At 37.4% G+C, this 22113-nt stretch overlaps 4 protein-coding genes across 8 annotated transcripts; 3 read left to right on the top strand and 1 right to left on the bottom strand.

The window, feature by feature from the left end:
- Nucleotides 1-506: 506 nt before the first annotated feature.
- Nucleotides 507-6799, bottom strand: LOC111446435 (protein SPA1-RELATED 3-like). 5 transcript variants are annotated; one of them, XM_023085253.1, is made up of 8 exons: nt 6397-6796; nt 5390-6272; nt 5139-5296; nt 3448-4399; nt 3204-3371; nt 2784-3095; nt 1901-1960; nt 507-1086 (listed from the first exon to the last, which is right to left on the bottom strand). In XM_023085253.1, exons 2-8 carry the CDS (start codon nt 6107-6109, stop codon nt 901-903), a joined length of 2556 nt encoding a protein of 851 aa, XP_022941021.1. In that variant the 5' UTR covers nt 6110-6272; nt 6397-6796; the 3' UTR covers nt 507-900. The 5 variants fall into 5 exon arrangements, 4 of the variants coding, with proteins under 4 accessions (XP_022941021.1, XP_022941020.1, XP_022941022.1 ...); XM_023085252.1 differs by having other exon boundaries at nt 5390-6796; XM_023085254.1 differs by having other exon boundaries at nt 3225-3371; nt 5390-6795.
- Nucleotides 6800-9763: 2964 nt separating this feature from the next.
- Nucleotides 9764-14378, top strand: LOC111446374. Its single transcript, XM_023085170.1, has 8 exons — nt 9764-9980; nt 10082-10184; nt 11207-11347; nt 11752-12852; nt 12933-12996; nt 13109-13248; nt 13328-13639; nt 13733-14378. The coding sequence occupies exons 1-8, from the start codon at nt 9940-9942 to the stop codon at nt 13994-13996; spliced, it is 2166 nt and encodes a 721-aa protein (XP_022940938.1). The 5' UTR covers nt 9764-9939; the 3' UTR covers nt 13997-14378.
- Nucleotides 14379-14954: 576 nt separating this feature from the next.
- LOC111446393 (translation initiation factor IF-1, chloroplastic-like) lies at nt 14955-15676 on the top strand. The gene has a single exon (XM_023085201.1). It carries the CDS (start codon nt 15038-15040, stop codon nt 15464-15466), a length of 429 nt encoding a protein of 142 aa, XP_022940969.1. The 5' UTR covers nt 14955-15037; the 3' UTR covers nt 15467-15676.
- Nucleotides 15677-18647: 2971 nt separating this feature from the next.
- On the top strand, nt 18648-20828 carry LOC111445968 (E3 ubiquitin-protein ligase RMA3-like). Its single transcript, XM_023084548.1, has 2 exons — nt 18648-18778; nt 19875-20828. The coding sequence occupies exon 2, from the start codon at nt 19891-19893 to the stop codon at nt 20671-20673; it is 783 nt and encodes a 260-aa protein (XP_022940316.1). The 5' UTR covers nt 18648-18778; nt 19875-19890; the 3' UTR covers nt 20674-20828.
- The last annotated feature ends 1285 nt before the right edge of the window (nt 20829-22113 follow it).

Consider the following 22113-nt stretch of genomic DNA (forward strand, 5'->3'; position numbering starts at 1 on the left):
TAATTCTGTCTCCCTCGATGAATCCATTTTATTTTCCACCTGTTGACACGTGGATGCCGCGGTGGCAGGGCATATTCACAAATTACTATCCACCCTAGAAATGTGCTAATTTAGAGATGTTTATTTTATGGGTCGGAATTAAATGAAATACAGTTAGAATAAAAACACGGTTCAACTATCATACAACGTGTACATTAATCCAGAGGAACGAGTAGCCATGAAAAAGAGCTAATGAGTGTGAGAGTAACAACATACTTGAAAGGTAAACAATGAGGTATCACATCATATTCGAGTCAACATCAACCAGATAATACCTACTTAGTTCATCAACAATCTAAATAGATAAAGAAAAATACTCTTGGAATAAAGAATCTCAAATCAAGAACTATAATACGGAATTCTCTAAAAACGAATCAATATCTAAAAGTAAAAATTGTTGGAAGTCGAACAATGGAACTAACCATACGACATAAATCAACATATGAGAATTTAAAGCTCCTATCAACGAAGCAAAAATATTTCGAACCTGCATATAAAGCATTAGCGACCACGTTGAATAATTTTTCTCTCGGGAGCAAAGTAGGAAAAAAAGCGCCAATAGATCAATGGATAGCTGAGTGGATAGGGCGTCTATTTCCTAAGCAGAAAATACGAAAACTCCGCTCGACTGAATTACTTTGTACGATTTTGCATTCAATTTATACACGAATCTCCCTATCTCTCTTACTCTCTTGAATTTCTATCTACAAACATGAACAATACCAATCTCTTCCAAAACAAAAGCCCACAGCCATTATGATATTGTAATGCCAAATTATTAAGATCTAACCTGTGTACTTCTTGGGTATACAACATGTCTCTGCTTCAACCTTTCTGTATTTAAGACATGGCCCCTCCTCTCTAAACCATTTCCAGAATTTTGATATGCCCAGTTGAGTTTGCAGCAACTAATGAAGACGACTGGCCTCGCCAACAAACCGACGAGATGAATTGAGCGGCGGCGTCCATTTCATGACCGGAAAGAGGATCGATTTCGAACTTGTATGACAATACTGGCATTGGAAAGGCTTTGTGGTAGATGAAGACCTAATCCAGAGAATAAAGAAACAAATTTCAAGAGCTAATGAATAATGATGGATAGAACATAGCAATTGAAGATGAAGATACAGTGATGATATACATTTTGTTGCTGTCTTATAATAGTTATCTTTGGTCTCACAGAAGGATGAAGAAACCGATGTAATGCAGATTGAATAATTGGTGACGATAAGGGATGTGATTAAAACGCGTCTGCTAGGGAGAGATTTCCACACTCTTATAAAGAATGCTTCGTTCCCCTCTCCAACCGATGTGGGATCTCACAATTCACCCCCTTTGGGGCCCAACGTCCTCGCTGACACACGTTCCTTAGGGCTCAGCATCCTTGCTGGCACACCACCCGATGTTTGACTCTGATACCATTTGTAAGATATTGTCCTCTTTGGGCTTTCCCTCAAGGTTTTTAAAACGTATCTACTAGGGAAACGTTTCCTTATAAAGAATGCTTTGTTCCCTCTCCAACCGATGTGGGATCTCACAATCCACCCCCCCCGGCACAGCGTCCTCGCTGACACTTCTTCCCCTCTTCAATCGATGTGGGATATCACAATCCACCCCCCCTCAGCGTCCTCGCTGGCACACCGCTCAGTGTTTGACTCTGATACCATTTGTAACAGCCCAAGTTCACCGTTAGTAGATAGTGTCCTCTTTGGGCTTTCCCTTTTGAGGTTTCCCTCAAGGTTTTTAAAACGCGTCTGCTAGGGAGAGGTTTCTACACTCTTATAAAGAATGTTTCATTCCCCTCTCGAACCGATATGAATCTCACAATAATAAACAAAAAAAAATGGATGCAAAAGCTAACCTCATTTGTCTCTGAACCTGTAGCAATGTAACCATCAGACACTGATAGTCCCACAAAGTTCTGCAAAAGAAGTTTAAACAAGATATCAGCTATTCATCAACTTGAATACCTTTTTGCAGGGTAAGAGGCTCTTATATCAATCAAGGGAGTGGTCGATAAAAACGTACGATACATAACAGTCGCGATATATAGAAACATCGTTCACAACACATATATTTATAAGTAACCCTAAAATTGTTTGTATTTGGAACGGCTCGAGAGGAAACAATGAACGTTCAACATTCATGGGGGAAAAACTTCCGCCTTGTTTTAGACGCTACTTTTTTTGCGACGTGACCCTCTCCAATTGGATGCCTTTCCTCCCTCTTTTTCCTAATTAACGAGATTCCCATTATCTCTATCTACTATCCGGTTTCCAGTGAAACCATGAGAGCTTATGCCCAAAATGAACAATATCATACTATTGTAAAATCTGAGGAGGTCACCCAACATAAAAGTACTCCAACTAAGTACACTTAATTCGGGAGTTCCTATGATTGAGCTGTCGAAAAGAAAAGTGCACCTTATTGGTATAAGTAGTAACTTCAATTCTTTTCAGTTTTTCTCAATCATCCTATCCTCAAATTCACTCTCATTCGAATGTAGTCTCGATCCATTCATGTATCATTCCTTCAGTTGGGAGTCACATGCCCACAACTTCCGTCTTTGTTCGTCCTAAACCATATCCTACTGGGAGAGGTATTGTCTTGATACCATCTAAAAGGATCTATGGTTTGCGAGAATAGTTTTCATTCTTAGAGCAATTCAGAAAAAAAAGTAGACAACATGATCATGACACAATGGATACAAAGGAAAATCACTTTAAAACTGTTAGATATGGTACCTTCACATTCATGTGGCCCGTGAAGGACTGAACTGGAGAATCAATAACCCGGGACGAGCACATGGACAAATCCCAGAGCTTCAAGGTGTTATCAGTGGATGCAGAAACAAGAGTGCTCGAATCTATATACTTGACGTAACTCACAGTTTTGCTGTGTCCAGTGAAGGTGCACAAAGGAACTCTAATATTCCGCATGTCGTAGTAATAAATTTTGTGATCGGCTGAACCGAACGCAAGGGACCGACCAGAATCCACAGGAAATTGTACGCAGCAGACATTGGCTTTTGTTCTGATCGTGCCGATACTCATACCCTGCAGTAGCAACCCAAGTAAGGAACAAATTATCAAACATTCCAGATAAATATCGTTAGCATGCAATTACATTTCTGTAGTGCGTTTAGTTTCAAAGCTGATATCCACCAAGTGCAAAAGTAGAATTGCCTGATTGATACTCCAGAGCTTAACTGAACCATCATCACTCCCGCTAGCCAAAATTGTTGGATCCGCCGATGAGAAGTCAATCGACCATACGCGCCTCTCGTGTTCTTCCATTTCAGTGACTACTTGACTTCTTGTGACATCCCATACCTAAACACATCAAGCAACAATATGACCAACAAATAATCGAATCGCAAAGGTGGATAAAAGTCATGGCATCGGTTACCTGCACTACACCCTCGAAATTACTAGAAGCAATTTGACTTTTGATGTAACGATTCCAACAAACACAGCTTAGTTTCGACTTGCTAGCCATTTCAACAACAGGGTAATGAATATCACGGTCTTCGTTCACGATTGATTCGTATCCAAACACTTTGATTTTCCTATTAACACCAGCCGTGGCAAAGAATTCTCCATCACGGTCAAAACCGAGAGAACATACTAGATTGGAGGAATTCAATAGATCTCCTTGTTTCAAGTCTGCCTTGACCTTCAACTTGCTAAAGGATAGATACTTGCACAAACCCTCCAGGAACGGACTTATCCATCCACCTTGTCTATTATCATTGCAACTCTCTTTTGAAGCCAAATTATTAACTGAACTTCTTTCATTCAAAACAATGGACCCTCTACCTTCGCTACTTATCGATGAGTGTTTAACGAACTGCCTCCTTGACGGCTTGTTTACTCTACCTCTCATCAAAAAATAAGCTAACTCCAATTTCTTGAAGTTCTTCATTAATCGAGAATACTTAAAAAGTACACCTTGTTCGTTTTGATCGTCATCAAGATTATCACCACATACTTCTAAATCGGGTATCAAAATTCCTGGCCTAAATCGTTTCCTTGATCCCAAGCCAGCAGAGTCAGTATTTTCAACACGAGTCGTTGAAGAGAGATTTAAAGGCAAATGATTGTCCTTTTCGAGATCTGGGCATGACCTACTTTTTCTTTTAAAATTAGTTTGGTGCATCATAACTTGTTCGATATCACTGCGAAGAAAAGAAATAGTATCTTGCAACTTATGAGAAGCTTCCTGCTTTCTTTGTTGCATAAGCAAAAGAAATTCTAGCAGTAACTCCTGCTCTTCAATTCTTTTCCTAAGCTCGATTGCTGCTTCACGTTCTTCAAGGTCGTCTCTTGGCTCATTGAGAAATTCACTCTGCAATATATCACTGAAAAAGAAGAGAAGCATGATAAATGCATCCCCTAGATAGATAATAGATCCACTACGAAAAGTCTACATCTTTGCTCAAAGTAATTACATATCTAAACAAGACTGCAGTAAATAAGAATACACGGCAAGAGAGGACTGCAATCCGGGAATCATGAACGCGTAAGATGCATAAGCTTCACTTCAGTATGTCACTAGCTAAGCAAAGGAAATACGAAAAAGGAAGCATATTTATAAATTGTGATGAATAAAGAAGTCTTAGTACAGAAATATGGCGCACTAGATCGTTCTCTTGCTTATGAGTCTCCAAAAAATCTTAATTTGAAAATCTCTCACCCTCGCTTTCTTGCTCGAGTTAATTTTAGATTATTTTCTTTAATGAATAACTAAGTCTAAGTTGAGAAAAATGAAAGAACGCAAGGGCGTATAAAAAAGAAGCCCGCGAAACATTCATATTCCTGACCCCCCGCATCTTCAAACGTTGCTAAAAGATTTTTATATGGATATAGGTTCATTTAACTGCACCGACATCATACCGGGAAAGAAAAAAGAACAAGCACAAACGTCGAAAATCATTGAACAAATTAAGCTTCAAAGTAGTTACACAATCATTCCTTCCAACTCAATGATTTCAGCCCATTTAATGCAAACTTAGCTTTTAAGAAAAGAATCACAAAAGGCACTAACAGCTTATGCAAAAAATTTTAAACAAGGAAGTCCACAATGAAAGGAGGATTCACCTTAGCTTAGGTCGATTACTTGGCTCGGGATGCAGTAACCATAAGCAAAATGAAGCTTCTTTTGGCCACTTCAACAGCAATTGAGGAGGAAGCACTCTATGCCTCAAGCTCGACATAGTTCTACTCTTTTCTTCTCTCGAGCTGAAGGAGCAGAATAACTGGGTCACAAAGTGTCATTATCAGACAAGCTTATACGTTAAACTAAAAAAAAGGAAGTGTTATTGGTCAATTATAGAACTTACACTACTGACCTCAAAAAGAAGAACGCCTAACCGGTAGATATCTGAAGCACTGGAACTTGGACCACCAGACGCCTCTTCCGGGCTAGAGTACCAAGTAGTCTCCAGGGCTAATATCTGTTTCATTGGAAACGATTGCATCTTATCTTCAGCTTCTTCGACATGTCGTCCATCCATTTTTCTACATTCTCCAGACCCTTCATTCAATGATATTTGAGCTGCATACACTGAACTCGACTGCATACAACTAGTTTCCGACAAAGCATTTACCGGGGTCATAATAGATCGAAAACCCTCACTTCCAAGGCTGCTTGGAAAGGGAGAAGATGCTTTTATAACCTCTACAGTTTGACCATTGAGGCCATCCTCAAGAGAATCAGAGCCAGAATCTGAACACGATGCCGACTCAATAAAGGTTACATGGTTGAAAGAGGACATAACAAAGCATGAAGGACGCACATTGTGAACAACAATGCCTTGAGCATGAGCAATGTTAACAATCTCCACTATTTGGCTAAAGATATGAAGGCACTCTAAAGCATCCACAGATCTTTCTGGCTTATCCAACCATTGCCTCAAGCTAATATCACTCCATTTAAGAGAAGGCACATAAGGGTCAGCTAGTATATCTTCCTCACAAACCCCAGATAAATCATCCTGGTTCATAAGGTGATCAAATGATGCCTCCATTGTTATCCACTTAAAGCTCCATATAAACAAATACACACACATCCAAGCGCTTGAAACATTCCTCCACTACTATCACACACCCTGTCATCTACCATCATCACTCTTTATATCTACCCCTCACACACGAACGAGCTCAGAATTCAAAACCTTGTACACATACAACAACCCACAAAAGGCAAAACAAGCTGTAGAACCCCTCGTTCACCTAAGCAAACATGTCACAAACAGTGGTAACCAGCAAACTCAACCCAAAAACAAGCAACCCTTTTGAAAGAATCGAAAATTCCCAACAAAAGAGGGGAAATAAAAGGAAAAGGAGTCAAACCCACCTTGAGAAAGAAGCTAAAACAACATGATGACCACAAAAATCACCATGAAAGAGTAGAATTCAGCTCCTGCAAGGCCATTCCCGAGCCGCAAGAGCATTCATTCATTCCACCAAAGAAACCCGATGCTTTTAGTTTGCACCCCACACTCCAAATCACCACCACCTCACAAAATATCTGTATTTTTTCACTAAAGAAAGAATAAAAGCACACACAATCTTCCCACAAAAAACACGGACCGTTAATAATGGAGATTATAAAATAATCAAAAACAAAATTCCCAGTTATTTTCCATCTCCCATTTCGCTCCCTCTGAAACTGAGAAGCGCTTTTTCTCAAATTTCCCACCAATTTTTTAGGGCTTTTTGCAGGCCGCTGATCTTCATTATCCATTGCTTTATTCCATACTGTACGTGGCACAACCATGGCCTCAAGCTAGTTCAATAAAAAATATAATTAAATACAATTCGGTGGGCCATTTTGATTATTTAAAAAGGAATAAATTTTCAAACTTCCTAAATAATTATTATTTTAATGTGTAACGATTATGGAAACCATGAATTAAATTTAATTAATTTTTTACTTTGGTCAATGATTTGTCACATGCCCCCATATCGGAGCTTCTCAATTGCCATTTGGTTTCTCAAATTTTATTTTTGTTGCATGGAAATAAGTATTTTATAAGAATCAAATTACAGCAAATATTTTAGACGTTTTGTGTCACAATCACCCTCTTGTGATAGTGGGACAGCGGTTGTGCTGCATTTATTCTATTCTAGCGAACAAGTTAACCGTACGAAAGTCAGACTTTATAAACAAATTTGATATATCATCGAACCTCGGAGTCACATTTAAAATAAATATTTCAGAAAATGTGAGTAATAAAATGCGTTCAAAACATGAACAAGGAACTCGCATGATTTAAGTTGGATTATATTTATTTTATTTTTATTTGACTTCCTAATATTTTTTATTCAATATTTATTGATCTTAAATCTGTCCTATTCGGTTTTCTCTTTAGGCTTCTCCTTAAAGCTTTAAAATGAGTCACGGAAAGGTTTCACACGGTTATAAAGGGTGTTTTGTTCTCCTTCCCAACCAGGGACGTCACAATGACACTCTTATACTCCCACGTTATATAATTTTCTTTAAATTTTAATTTAACCAAAGGGTTTAAGCCCTATTTTAATTATATATATATATATATATATAGCTTTTAAGATTGTTAGCTTTTTAGCCACCATTAAATTTTTAATTGCAAAAGTTAGGCCATCAAACTTTTATCATGCTAGCCAATATAGTTTTACTTGATGATTAAGATATTATATTAAAGTTAAACATTCGAATTCGAATCCTAATTACATTGTTTAACTTAAAAACAGTTTAAATTATAATTTCAGTTTATAAACTTTAAAAAATGTTCGAGTAAATTTTCAAATTTCCAATTTTGTTTCACTAAATTTGAAAATATGTCATTCAGTTTATAAAATTTTAATTTTATATTAGTACCAGCATATTTACACATTTTTAAATTTAATTGATATAATAAATTTTAAATTGAATTTGATGTGTAATAAGATCTTTAAATATTTCACTTTTTGTTTATCGAGTCCATTATGCAAAATAAAAAGATTAAACTCACCTTAATATTAATTGATCTGTAATTTTTCTTTATTTAAATTATATAGAAATACCTCATAAATTAGAAAGGCTCATTTAATCGCCGTCAAAAAAAAAATATATCATTTAATCGCCGTCAAAAAAAAAAAATAGAAATTGCTTCAGATTAAGTTAGGAAGTCCACCCCCAACAGATATTGTCTTCTCTTGGCTTTCCCTTATGGGCTTCCTCTCAAAGATTTAAAACGCGTCTACTAGGGTAAGGTAAGGTTTCCACGCCTTTATAAAGAGTGTTTTGTTCTCCTCCCCAACCAATGTGAGACATCGCATTAACTATATCTCGAAGGGGTGGATTGTGATATCCCACATTGGTTGGGGAGAAGATCATTTAGAAGAGTGTGAAAATCTTCTCCTAACAGACACGTTTTAAAGCTTTGAGGGGAAGTTCGAAAGGAAAAGTCTAAGAAAATACGTAAGTGAAGATAAAATTAAATATTAATAAATTATTAATTGGGTTTATGATTTTTTTTTTAATTTAGAATTTTTAGATGCATTCGATCAAATAAATTCAATTAATTTTTGTTTTAATGTGTCTAACTTATTTTGTTATTAATGTAATTAAGAAATTAAATAAACGATAAAATAATAAAAAAAGTTTTTTTTTTTCTAATTGTTGGAAGCATAGACTACATTATTTTGTAATTAATGTAAATTATAAATTAAAAAAGAAAAAAAAAAAGGAGAGTTCACGTGATAGCATTGGCTAAGTTAGTTTATAATTAAAATAAATTGAAAGATTTTTCATAATTGTTTGGAGCATGATATTAATTATTTTGTATCCTCTAATTAATTTAGTGTAACAACCTAGATTCACCGCTAACAGATATTGTATTTTTTAGGCTTTTTCTTTCGAGCTTCCCTTCAAAGCCGCTAGGGGAAGGTTTCCACACTCTTGTAAGGGGTGTTTTGTTCTCCTCCCCAACCAACGTGGGACATCACAATCCACTCCCCATCGGGGCCCAACATCCTCGTTGGCACTCATTCCTTTCTCCAATCGATGTGGGATCCCCCCAAATCCACCCCCCTTCGGGGCCCAGCGTCCTTACTAGCACACCACCTCGTGTCTACCCCCATTTGGAAAACAACGAGAAGGCTGGCACATCGTCCAATGTCTGGCTTTGATACCATTTGTAACGGCCCATATTCACCGCTAGCAGATATTGTCCTCTTTGGGGTATTGTGGTGTCCCATAGTGATAAGGGAGGAGAACAAAACATCTCTTATAAAGGTGTGGAAACTTTCCCTTAGCTAAGTGTTTTGAGGAGAAGCCCAAAAGGGAAAGTCCAAAATGAGCAGTCGAAAATTAATTATTTATGAGAATTAATTCGGGTCACGTAAATTGAACTTATAATTAGTAATGAAGAACTTTCATTAATTAAAAGTTAATCAAATATTCTACGGTAACAATTATTCTATACATGTTATATAATTTGTTATTTTTTTATCTTACAAAAAATATATTATTTTTAAAACAATTTACTCAATTTTAGTTTTTGAAATATAACCTATATAATTAATTATTTAATTTAATAATTAAAAGTTGGCATAATTATATTATTTGAAAATAATTATTAAGGAAAATTAAATAATTAATTATTTAAAATTAAATAGTGTTAAAAAAAAAAAAAAAAGAGGGTGGGTCATGACTCATGCCATTGTTTCCACAATTAGCTTGATAAAGATTCTATTTTTCTTGCTCTGTGTGAGTCGCTTTGTGGCCATCCAGTCACAAATCGTCGTCGAAGGGGACAATCAAACTGTTAACCCATTTATCGAGGCAAGCCGCCATTTTCATCTCACTGCTCCAGGAGAGCCAAGCTTCTTCGTCTGCCTTTTTCTACCCTTTTAGCCGAAGCCGATCATCAAAATGGAGCCGCCATTGTCCAGCAATTCGTTTCAGAATTCCAAGTCGCCCTTTGTTCTTTCTTGATTTTATAGGATTCTATTTATCGTCTCTTCCTATTCATCTCTAATTAATCCGATTGTTGTTGTTCGCGCTATTACATCAGGGAACAAGAGCTATCTGTTTCCAGTTCTGGGTTTATGAAACCCCAGGTTTTAGGGGCCTCGTCGATCATCAAACAGCCTCCCAAAATGCTCAAAGACAAAGGGGTAGATTCTTCGTCTCTCTATTGTTGTGATATTGTTTTTTTCTTCGTTGATTAGTTTGGTATCAATCGATGTTCATGGTTTGATTGTTGACTGCGACTTTTTTCATGTGGGTATGATTTTTTTTGAGACTGACCCACTGCGGATGATTGAAATTTACGAATTGGGTATTGTTTTGTTTTTGTTTTTGTTTTTTGTTTATGAACTCTTTTTTTGGAATTATGAGAATTACGATCGTGTTCTGTGCCTGAAGGCTGTTGTTTTTAGCGAATGAATACTTTTAAAAGCCTTTTTCATTGTTGTTTTGGTGAAATGAAAGCTATCAATGGAGTTATCTTGTTGCTGTTCTTGTTTAACTCTCTTATTTTCACCATATGATTCTTCTTTACTGAATGTTTATACCATGTCCTGTTTACTTGCTGGCACAGATAGGAACATTTTTAGTGTTGTATTATCATAGATGCATCTGAATTAGAACTTTTCATTAAGTGAAAGATTGGCCATATGATGATTGAGTGACAGTGAGTGAAGCCTAAAGTGAGTGTCAGTTCAGTGAGTAGCGCTAAAATCAATATCTTCATGTGATTGAGCAATGGTATCGTCTTTCATCTGTAAGCGGTCTTTGTAACATCTCAAACCAATTGCTAGCAGATATTGCCCTCTTTAGGTTTTTCCTTTCAGGTTTTCCCTCAAGGTTTTTAAAACGGGAGAGGTTTCCACACCCTTATAAGGAATCTTTCGTTCCCCTCTCTAACCGATGTGGGATCTCACGTGTTCTTACAAACTAAGCTTTAGGTTTTTATGGTTCCATCCCACAGCGTTGGGATTCTTATCTATAATTAAGTATAACTTGTGTGTTCTTCTGATGCTTCCGACCCCTTTTGTTGTTTGTACGTTTATTGGTGCAGCTATGCTGGAAGAAGGCATGTCCTGCAATGGATTAAACATCTATAATCAAGTATAACTTATGTATTCTTACGATGCTTACGATGTCTTTCTTTTCCTGCCACCCCGTCCCACTCCAGATTATTTCACTTAATGTCGAGGTGATTGATCTTGACGACGATGAAGCTTCTGATGCGGATATGGCCATGTTTCTTCAGGACAATTTTGACGCAAATAACAAAGGAAAGGGTTTATATCACCATAGTGATCATCAATTGAAGGTTTGTTATCAAAGTATTTGTTCATTGCTTGATTGGTGTCTTCTTTCACATAGATCTTTTTCCTTTTGGAAACATAGGAAATATGATTTCCTTTGAGATGATTACAAAGAAATGATAGAATAAGGCATCCTTGCATACTATAGGATTAACTAGCAAAGGAGCCAATATCTAAACTATGAGATCCCACATCGGTTGGAGAGGGGAACGAAGCATTCCTTATTAGGGTGTGGAAACCTTTCCCTAGCAGACGCTTTTAGAACCGTGAGGCTGATGGTGAAACGTAACGGGCCAAAGCTGACATAAACATTCATTAAAGAGTTCATTGTTGTAAGTAAAGCAATCTTAGTATACTTTCCTATTCTCTTTCAATGATTCATAATTATAGCTAAAGCTCTTCTGTTCAGAAAACGTCGTCTAGCTGTTCATTTGTTCCAGATGTGGAAGTCATAGAGAGTACAAACAAAGATGAATCTAACTTACCCTCAGCATCACATAACTTCATTGATCTAGACAATTATTGCTCCGAGTCATCGGCTGAAGACGACGAGTGGATTCCTTTTGATGAGGTTATGGATGTGGATGCATATTCAGCTCTACAAGCTCATTTTGATCATATGGATATTCCTTCTGATATTGAAGTTCCCATACCTTGGCTTCCTCATGGTCAAAAGGGAAACCAGACAAACATTGAAACTAGTTCATTATTAGCAGAACCCCAAATCAAACCAGACGCTGTTAATCAGCTAGGAAGAGCATCTGCTCTGTTGAAGTTGAAGGCAGCTTTAGCAAATAGCCTAAGCTTGCCGGCTGATATTGATGTTCTGAGTCATCTTCATGAAAGTTTTGAGCCTTTTCCTTCATTTTCTTCACAAGATACTCAACCAAATAAGAAAACGACTGCATCCCAATACAGGGACAAATCAGTTTCACCTTATGAGGTCGGTCACGTAAATTCTTTACTCGGTACTCACGTAGCGAAAGCGTGGTGGTCAGATCATTTAAAGTGTAAAAAGAAGCAATATGGTTCAAATAATAGTTCTTTTAACCAACCGGATGCAATGAAGCTCCATAATGGAGGTGAGACATCTGCTACACCTGACAGTGTAAAGAAGCAAGCTGGTATACATAAGATGCCCCATCATTCAAATTTCCCTGGCCATATGGACATCTTTAAGAACATGCAACCAGGACAATTCATACCATATGGGCCAGAATATACCAAAATGAAAGCCAAGGACCCATTTTTTGCCACTCATACGGCTTCAGGTCTTCCATTTTATCCTCTTGGCGCTCCTCCTACACTTGGAGAAGCTGTAGATATGCCATGGACTCAGGGCTCCACCCAACATTATACAAACATTGCTCCAGACAACTCGACAAGTGTATCGATCTCACCCGAAAACTTGGATGCTATCTTGGCGAACTTCGAGAGCTTTAAACAATTTGATACTGTTGATGATCATTCTGACCATTACTATTCGAGCAATGGTTTTAGCATGAAACAGGTATAAATCTTGAAGAATCAATCTTTTGTGTATCATTACTTTTATTTAATTTAGAAGCTCTTACCTTCTCCTTTTGCCAGGAACCCAAGAAATGGACAAAGAAAGTTCAGGAGGAATGGAAGATCCTGGAGAAGGATTTACCTGGTAGATTTCCCTTCTTTGCCTCTCTTTTGAACATATTCTACATTCATGTTAGACATTATATAGCAATAAACTGAAGAAACAGCACTTTGTTCTGTCTGAATTTGTTCAACAGAAACTATATTTGTTAGGGTCTATGAGTCAAGAATGGATCTTATGAGGGCTGTCATTATTGGAGCACAGGGTACACCATACCATGATGGCTTGTTTTTCTTTGATATATTTTTCCCGACCAACTATCCGGATGCACCACCAGTATGTTTCTTTATTCTTTTGTAGTCATTAGTACACTGTGGTTATGTTTCTGATAGACATAATGGTCTCTTAAACACAGAAAGTACATTACCATTCTGGAGGTCTTCGACTTAACCCGAACTTGTATAACTGTGGGAAAGTATGTCTTAGTCTGCTTAACACCTGGGATGGCAGAGGAAATGAGAAGTGGCTTCCGGGTATGTCGACGATGCTTCAGGTTCTTGTGTCTATCCAAGGCTTGATCTTGAATACCAAGCCATACTTTAATGAGCCTGGATATGAGTATCAAAATGGATCCGCTATGGGTGAGGATAAGTCTCAACGGTATAACGAGGACACGTTCCTTCTGTCGATTAAAACCATGGTGTATAACATCAGGAGGCCACCAAAGGTATGGTTCTAGACTTCTTTTCATGTAGATAGAGAGCATCAAAATTTGGTGCTTATTGCTTAGTTCAATATGTTTATGTATATTGTGTTGTAGCATTTTGAGGACTTTGTTAGGGGACATTTCTTCAAAAGGGGTCATGATATCCTGGTGGCATGTAAGGCATATACAGATGGTGCTGAGGTGGGATCTCTTGTTAAAGGAGGGGTTCAAGATCTGGACGTGGGCGACAAGAGCTGCTCGAGCCATTTTCGACATTCCCTGAGCAAACTTTTGAGTATGCTTGTTGTTGAACTTAAAAAAATTGGGGTCAGTGACTGCGAGAAGTTCATGCCACGGCAAACGCCATCGACTTGGTAGGCATGGTAAAGCTCAATTAGAAAGTTTAGAAGGTGATGGTGCCAAAGAGTTGGTTTTGGGATCGATTTAGGACACGTAAACGTCTAACCAAAACGAACTTGACTGGATTCATAATTGTCTAGAATAGTTCATAGTTTAGATATCAATCGTAATAGAGCATGCATGCTGCCATGTCTATAGTTCCTTCATAATGAACACATATGAGCTCTTGTACATAGCTCCTACATGCACCGGAGGATAATATATTTCCCTTTCAATAGGTTATGATAATGGTATCACGTCTTTGATTTCCACAAACCCGATCATTTTCTTTTTAGCTTTTAGAGATTTGAATTCATGATCGAATTATATTTAAATTGGCTCATTCATACCATTTAGTCGAGATTGAGGATGAACTAGCTCCTATATGCACTTGGGGATATTGTCTTTTCCCGATCATTTTCTTTTCAGTTTCCGGAGATTTCAACTCTTGATCTGTACGGTTGTGTAATGCTTTAATCAGTTGAATTATACTTAAACTGGCTCGTTTGGACTATCTAGTCGAGATTGAGGATAAACTAGCTCTTATATGCACAGGAGAATGTTGTCTTTTCACGATCATTTTCTTTTTAGTTTCTGGAGATTTCAGCTCTTGATCTAACGGTTGTGTAATGCTTTAATCAGTTGAATTATACTTAAACTGGCTCGTTTGGACTATTTAGTCGAGATTGAGGATAAATTAGCTCGTAGGAGGATGTTCTTTCCTAACATAAATAATAAAAAACAAAAATCAAATAATTGAACATATTACTAAATATTTTATAAATACGAAAAAATATTACTGGGCCTACACCAAGCCCAAATAATTTTATCTCAAAAAAGCCCACGGTATTTTCTTGTTGGGCTGAGCTCAGCCCACTTGAAGCCCAAGTCTAAGTCAAGTTGTGAAAAAAAAAAAAAAAAAAAAAAAAGGTCAAAGACAAAGAATTAGCGTAGGCCTATCCCCTTCTCCATCTAATCTCTTCGTCGGCCAAATTCCAGAGAACTGAAGGTGGTGCAAAAATGTCGAGCACAAATCTCCTCCAATTCCCTCTCCTTCAATTCCAATGCCGGCCACCGTCTACTTTCCTTTTTCCGGCCATCAAATCGCATGTCTCGGTCGTCTCAATCCCGTTTCCGAGTTCTCAATTCCTCCACAACCCTTCCCATGGTCCGGTGAGCTTCGTTCCAATGGCGAAATCTCCAAAAAGCGAGAGTTCAGAGCAGAAATTCAGTCATGAAGGCTCGGTTATCGAATCTCTTCCCAACGGAATGTTCAGAGTTCAATTGGACAATGAAGACCTAATTCTTGGCTACATCTCGGGTAAGATTCGGAAGAATTTCGTGCGTATTTTGCCTGGTGATAGGGTTAGGGTTGAAGTTAGCCGTTATGATTCTACTAAAGGCCGTATTGTCTATAGACATCGAAGTACTAAGGATCCATCTTCATGAATTCTAGTTTTGGATAGTTTTTTCCTTTTCTTTTCTGGAATGTGCTGATTTCGTGAAATAGTGTAAATTTATCCCTCTTTTTGATCTTCTTTAGAATGTAAAATGACAAACATGTATTTAATTTTGCCCTTTGAATCTCTATGATTTATGTCTTGTCTTGTGATTGTTTTGAACTGAAGAAACAGGAGAATTTGGAGATTCTTTTGTGCTAGGGAATGTGAAAAAACTTGCATAGTTTCAGAAATCAATATCACTTGTGTTTCTAAGATGAAATCAAAGTACTCTTAGTGTAGTTCTTTGGAGATGATAACTGATAATTGAGAAGAAAAGCCCATATTCTTTTCATTTTGCTTCAAATCGTCTGCAGCTCTGAACTAAGCAATACTCAGATTTCTTGTTTTGCTGTTGCCCCCCTCTTCGAAGGTTCTTAATTTCCTTTGATGAACGTGTTATCATCTTCAAAGGTTTCTTAAATACCTTAGATAAAAGGATAGCTTTTAGATGTCCTTTGATAAAGGTTTATCCTTTTCAAGGCAACCACAGAGAAGCTGTTGTTTTCTTGTACATTCATTCTCCACAACCCAAAGCTTATAGTTTTGTATTAGCAATCCCTTGGCTACATCATCTGTTTAAACCCTTTTGCCTTATCTATGATTTGTAGCTAATCTCTCTGAACTCATATTTCACTTTTGAGGGTGTAAAACCATCCAGAACTAGGGTCATATTGTTCTCTTTGGGTTTTCTTTTTCGGGTTTTTGCTTAAGGTTTTTAAAACGCGTCTACTAGAGAGAGGTTTCCACATTTTTATAAGGAATGCTTCGTTCCCCTCTTTAACCGAGGTGGGATGTGATGTCCCACATTGATTGGGAGGAGAACAAACCACCATTTATAAGGGTGTGGAAACCTTCCCCTAGCAGACGCGTTTTAAAACTTTGAGGGGAAGCCCGAAAGGGAAAGCCCAAAGAGGACAATATCTGTTAGCGGTGGATCTGGGCCGTTACAAATGGTATCAGAGCCAGACACCGGATGATGTGCCAACCTTTTCGTTGTTCCCCGAAGGGGGGGTAGACACGAGGCGGTGTGCCAGTAAGGACGTTGGGTACCAAAGGGGGGTGGATTTGGGGGCGGTCCCACATCTATTGGAGGAAGGAAAGAGTGCTAGCGAGGATGCTGGACCCCGAGGGGGTGGATTATGATGTCCCACATTGGTTGGGGAGGAGAACAAACCACCATTTATAAGGGTGTGGAAACCTTCTCTTAGCATACGCGTTTTAAAGCCTTGAGGGGAAGCCCGAAAGGAAAAGCCCAAAGAGGACAATATCTGTTAGCGGTGGATCTGGGCCGTTACAAATGGTATCAGAGCCAAACACCGGACGATGTGCCAACCTTCTCGTTGTTCCCCGAAGGGGGGTAGACCGTGCTAGTGAGGATGCTGGACCCCGAAGGGGGTGGATTATGATGTCCCACATTGGTTGGGGAGGAGAACAAACCACCATTTATAAAGGGTGTGGAAACCTTCCCTTAGCAGACGCGTTTTAAAACCTTGAGGGGAAACCCAAAAGGAAAAGCCCAAGGATCTGGGCTGTTACATGAGATCTCAAAATCCTCCCCCCATATTGGAGAGGGGAACGAATGCCAAAGAGGACAATATCTACTAGCGGTAGGTTTGTGTTGTTACAATTTTAGTAACATAGTTAGGAATCTAGCTAGGGGGAAAGTCTTTTCTTCCAAAATACAAGACACGAGCTTTGATAATATTGATTGAGGTTAATGAATGTATTGCTACATTGTATCAACTATAATATTTTTAGGGTGAGAGTCAACCTACCTAAGCACGCCTCAACTCGATTAAAATATCATATATTTAAATCTTTTTAGTACTGCATATTTTCATAAACTCTAGCGTCATGCTTATGTAGTTCTCTCGACTCGATGCACCTCTTTCTCTGTAGGATAGTAGGTTGAACACCTCGATTCTATCCTAGTGCTTTATTTCACTCCAACCTCTTTACAAATTATACTTGTTTTAACAATAACTTAAATTTTTATTTAAAAATTATATTATATACCCATCGAATTTAAATGATGACGTGTCATCTTATCCACACAGCAAAAGCTACCGTCACCCCTGAGTCCACCAACTTTCTGTGGGCTGAAAAACGATTTTTCTTTTTTAATTTATATATATTTTTAAGTTGGGATTCTATTTGAAGAATCCCAGTTTTCGAAGTTTCCAGAAAAATGAAATTTATTTACGTTAATTTCTCAATAATGGGAATTTTATATTTTAGTCTATCATTTAAAAAAAAAAATGTAACAAATATTTAAATTAATGAACTAATTGATATAATTATTAATTTAAATTTAAAATTATACACTACAATTATTTCTTGAACACTTTAATTGATACCATCTAAGTCTATATATATATATATTTTATTTTAATTATAACTAGTTCACTACAAAATCAATTAAAAAAAATCCATTTTAGTTTTAATACAATATTAATTATAATATTTATTCATGTAATTTAAAGTTTAAAATTAAAATTGATTTAGCAGGTATTTGATTTATTTCCAAAAATATATTTTTGTAAGTTTTATAGTATTTGACAGCCAATATTAACAATTTTGAAATTTAGATTCATTTTTGTTTGTTTCTACGCCAAAACCAGTGACAGTCAATTATTCCAGGGGCTATTTTATCACTATTAATATTTTTTGTTTACATAAATAAATGAATATATAGATGTATTATTCTATCTTTATTGAGATATAAAAAAATTATTGAATATTTAATTTAAAAAGTAGGATTATCAAATTCCAAATAAAATAAATAAATAAAACAAAATCGCAATGGATTTCTCCTCCGCACATTCTCCAACCAATCAGCAACCTCCAGCGAGGCTATTTCCCATTTGAAGGGAGGGTTTTATGGTAATTGCGCATGTAAACTTGTATATTTGTTTGGGCTTCGCACGTGCCACCAAAGCCGCCTTATTCGCGCAGTTAGTTTTTTCCACCATGGACCGCCTGGAGTCTTTTAAAAATTAAATTTAATAGGCTGAATCAGGTTAAAACCAGACGCGCCGACATGGTCGTAAAACCACCGACTGACAACGCGCTTCTACCCTTCGTGAAGTACACGCGCAATTAATATCTTTCTATATAACTCCCTTCGTTTTCCCTTCCTATGTCTCTATCGCGCTAGAATTGTGAATTGTTGTTCTTGAATTCTCTGTGTCGACATCTTTTTTTTTTTTTATTCCCGTTGGTGGTTGTTGATTGAAACCTTTCGGATTTTTATTTAACGGTGAGTGTTTTTAATGTTTGGATGTTTCTAATTTCTTAATCTTGCTTTCGCCTTCGTTCTTCGTTTGAATTGTGTTAAGGTTTTGTTTCAATGTATGGATTTTTGTTCCGATTTTGAGGAATCGAATGTTTAATCTTAATCTGTGCGTTGTTTGGCGTTTGGTGAATTCGTTTGGCTTCAGTTTCAACTGCCCTTTTATTCTTTCGATGGGATTCGACCTCGGGCGGTGGTGGATTTTTTACAGTTTTGATCGGAAAATGGTCTTCTACGGGCCGCCTTTTGATCTGAACTGCATGATTTTGTGGAGAATTTGTATGTTTGTGGCGTTTGGTTTTTTAGCCTAATTTTCCTCAGAGATTTTCAACTTCGAGGTTTACATATGATTTGGGGTTTTGAGATGATTTCTGAAGGACTTGGTTCCTATTTGCATCCACGTTTTTCTCCGTTCTTCAGTATTTTGAGACATTAATTCGACGATTGATTGTTATTTGTTTGGAATTTTTTTTCCCTCTGCAATTGGTTTGCTAGCTTATGTGGTTCTTATCTGTCGCCTAAAAGAATGTATCATTTTTGTCTCTTTCCTTAAATAGAGGGCGTTCTGATCCACGATTCTGTTTTGCGGGAGCCCATTTTTGGATGTTTTCTATCCACATTTATTGGTTGGGCTTTTCTATGACAACTTTCCAAATGTATCTACAAGTTAATGGTATCTTCCGTTCAACATTATACATTGATTCCAGTCATTGTGTCTATTGATCGGCCCCTGTACTTTTGATATCAATTTCCATCTTTTGTTGTTAACAATCCGTTGGTTGAACTTGGCTCGTGTTGGTTGTGGACAGTCTTGGAACTTGAATTTTGTATCCAATATGTTGTAGCTTAGTTATATCTTAAATATCCCATGGTTTAGTAATTGTTTCACATCGATTACCTTTTGTTGATTGTTGAATATTTGATTTCTTTTGGACTTTGGCTAATTCATCTCCTGATTAAATTACCTGTTGGGAATCTTGGCCTGTGTGTGCAGCTGATTTTACTCTCTAGTTTACTCATTTTTCTAGGATCTCATCGTCCCAATTTATCTTTTTATAAACAGAACTTTTGCTATTTCCATGGATCAAACCTATTCTTCACCTGAGGCATACTTAGAGTCTGAACAAGATGTCTCTCTTAAGCAAAACTGGAAATCTATGTCAGCCCAGTCAACTGTATCCGAAGATGCAAATGGTTGCTTCGATTGCAACATTTGCTTGGACTCTGCAGCTGACCCTGTTGTCACCCTCTGTGGTCACCTCTTCTGCTGGCCCTGCATTTACAAATGGTTTCATGTACAAATCTCCAGCATCGAAACCGAAAACACACACAACTGCCCTGTTTGTAAGGCTAGCATCACTCCCTCCTCTTTGGTTCCCCTCTATGGCCGTGGCAAGTCATATTCAGATTCTGAATCCAAGAAGTCTCATTTGGGTATAACCGTACCTCGAAGGCCACCACCGTCCATGAACACCCCGCCCCATTCCAATGCTGCCTCTGCATTGCATCCTAGTGAGGAACTTCATCCAAATTATATCCGCTCGCCATTGCACCGCATCTATCACCAACAATATTTCCCTCAGGCGTATGGTAACTTTGCCCCATACGCACCATCTTATCTCGGCAATGCCATGGTAACAAGTCTGCTAAACCCGACGATTGGGTTGATAGGAGAAACGGTTTACACAAGAATTTTCGGTAGTGCAGATGGGAGCTTGTTGCCTTACCCGCCTTACAACCACTTGGTCGCAGGGAATGTTGGCACCAGAATGAGAAGACAGGAAATGCAGCTTGATAAGTCTCTGAATAGAGTTTCCATCTTTCTATTTTGCTGCTTTATCATCTGTCTTCTGTTGTTTTGAACTGAGCAGTAGATATTTCTTGTATGGAGAAGCATCATATGATATAAAGATAAGCACAGCTAGAATTTTGCTAGATGATTTTTACGGTGAGAGATCATCGATATGTACAGAAGGGTCAGCTAATATCACATTATTTAGTAGTTTCTTTTGGTGCTTGTGTGGATTGCTTGTTTATAACACTAACCCTGTTTTTCTCACCCCAGAAGTCTAGTAATTTATATGATTCAGTTTTCATTCTTAATTTTGCTTTTCTTCTTGATATTGGTTCATCTGGGTATATAAGTCATGATATTATGCTGGTGCGATTTCATGGAAGATATAACTTTGTCATATGCCTTACTCATTTCGAGTTTTATGGCAATGACTCTTCCTTACCCCTCTCGTCTTACTTTTTATGGCGAACATTGTCACAAAAGCAGATTGAGTTGGTGAATCACCTTATAAAGCACCATTTTTAGCACCATTTTTAGCCCCGAGAGCTAAATTTGCCTCAATTGTATGTCTCTTGCACTGAACTTTCCTTAAAATAGCAATTAGCTTCTCTATTTTAAGAGATTGCTAAGCTTCTTGTGGATTAACCTCACTAGATTGCCTATGCAATCTTTTCGTGGATTAACCTGGATTAACCTCACTAGATTGCCTATTCTAGAAATTCATTTTGGACAATTGAACATTCTCAAACTATTCTTTTTAAGAACTAAAAAGATTTGTGCCAAACTAATAGATAAAAAAAAGAACAGAAGCCCTTGGACACGAAATGGATCTTGAAGGACTATTTCTACATCTCCCTTACGGAAGGACTATTTATGCATCTCTCTTGCCAAATCCTTTCATATTAGGCCGAATCCTTCCACATTAGGATCTCTTGCCAAATCCTTTCACATTAGGCCGAATCCTTCCACATTAGGATCACTCGTTAATGGTTGATCCAGTTTGATAGATTGGCCCTCTGAAACAAGAAGTTCTGGTCCTGGAGGAAATTCAAAATACCGCAAAGATTGACTGACAAAATATTTCTATAGAATTGATAAATATTTCTATAGAATTGATAGATCGATGTGGGAGCTCGAATTACATAGTTTTTTTTTAGTGTTTCAGAGGCTTTGAATACATAAATATTATGAAATTGAGTTTTTAAGTTACTTTCTTTTAATGAATTACAACAAAAGGTAAGAACATATTTAAAATTTTCACTTGCTTCAAGAAGTTCCAAATTCTTGGGTTAACTGCCCATGCAATAATCTGTTAAAAAATAACATTGACCCCACAAAAAGTTCCCACTGACCCACCACAGTAAAAAATTTAAAGCGAAACTTCCAATTCTCTTTAACAGTAATCCATAAGGTACGCAGCTTAATATCCACCGTTGGATGAACTCAATCAGTGTAGTCAACGAAATTTCCACAACATCGACGGTCACAACAATATCAACAGTGTAAA

Source organism: Cucurbita moschata, unplaced genomic scaffold (assembly GCF_002738365.1).
Source record: "Cucurbita moschata cultivar Rifu unplaced genomic scaffold, Cmos_1.0 Cmo_Scf00008, whole genome shotgun sequence".
Lineage (NCBI taxonomy): Eukaryota > Viridiplantae > Streptophyta > Magnoliopsida > Cucurbitales > Cucurbitaceae > Cucurbita > Cucurbita moschata.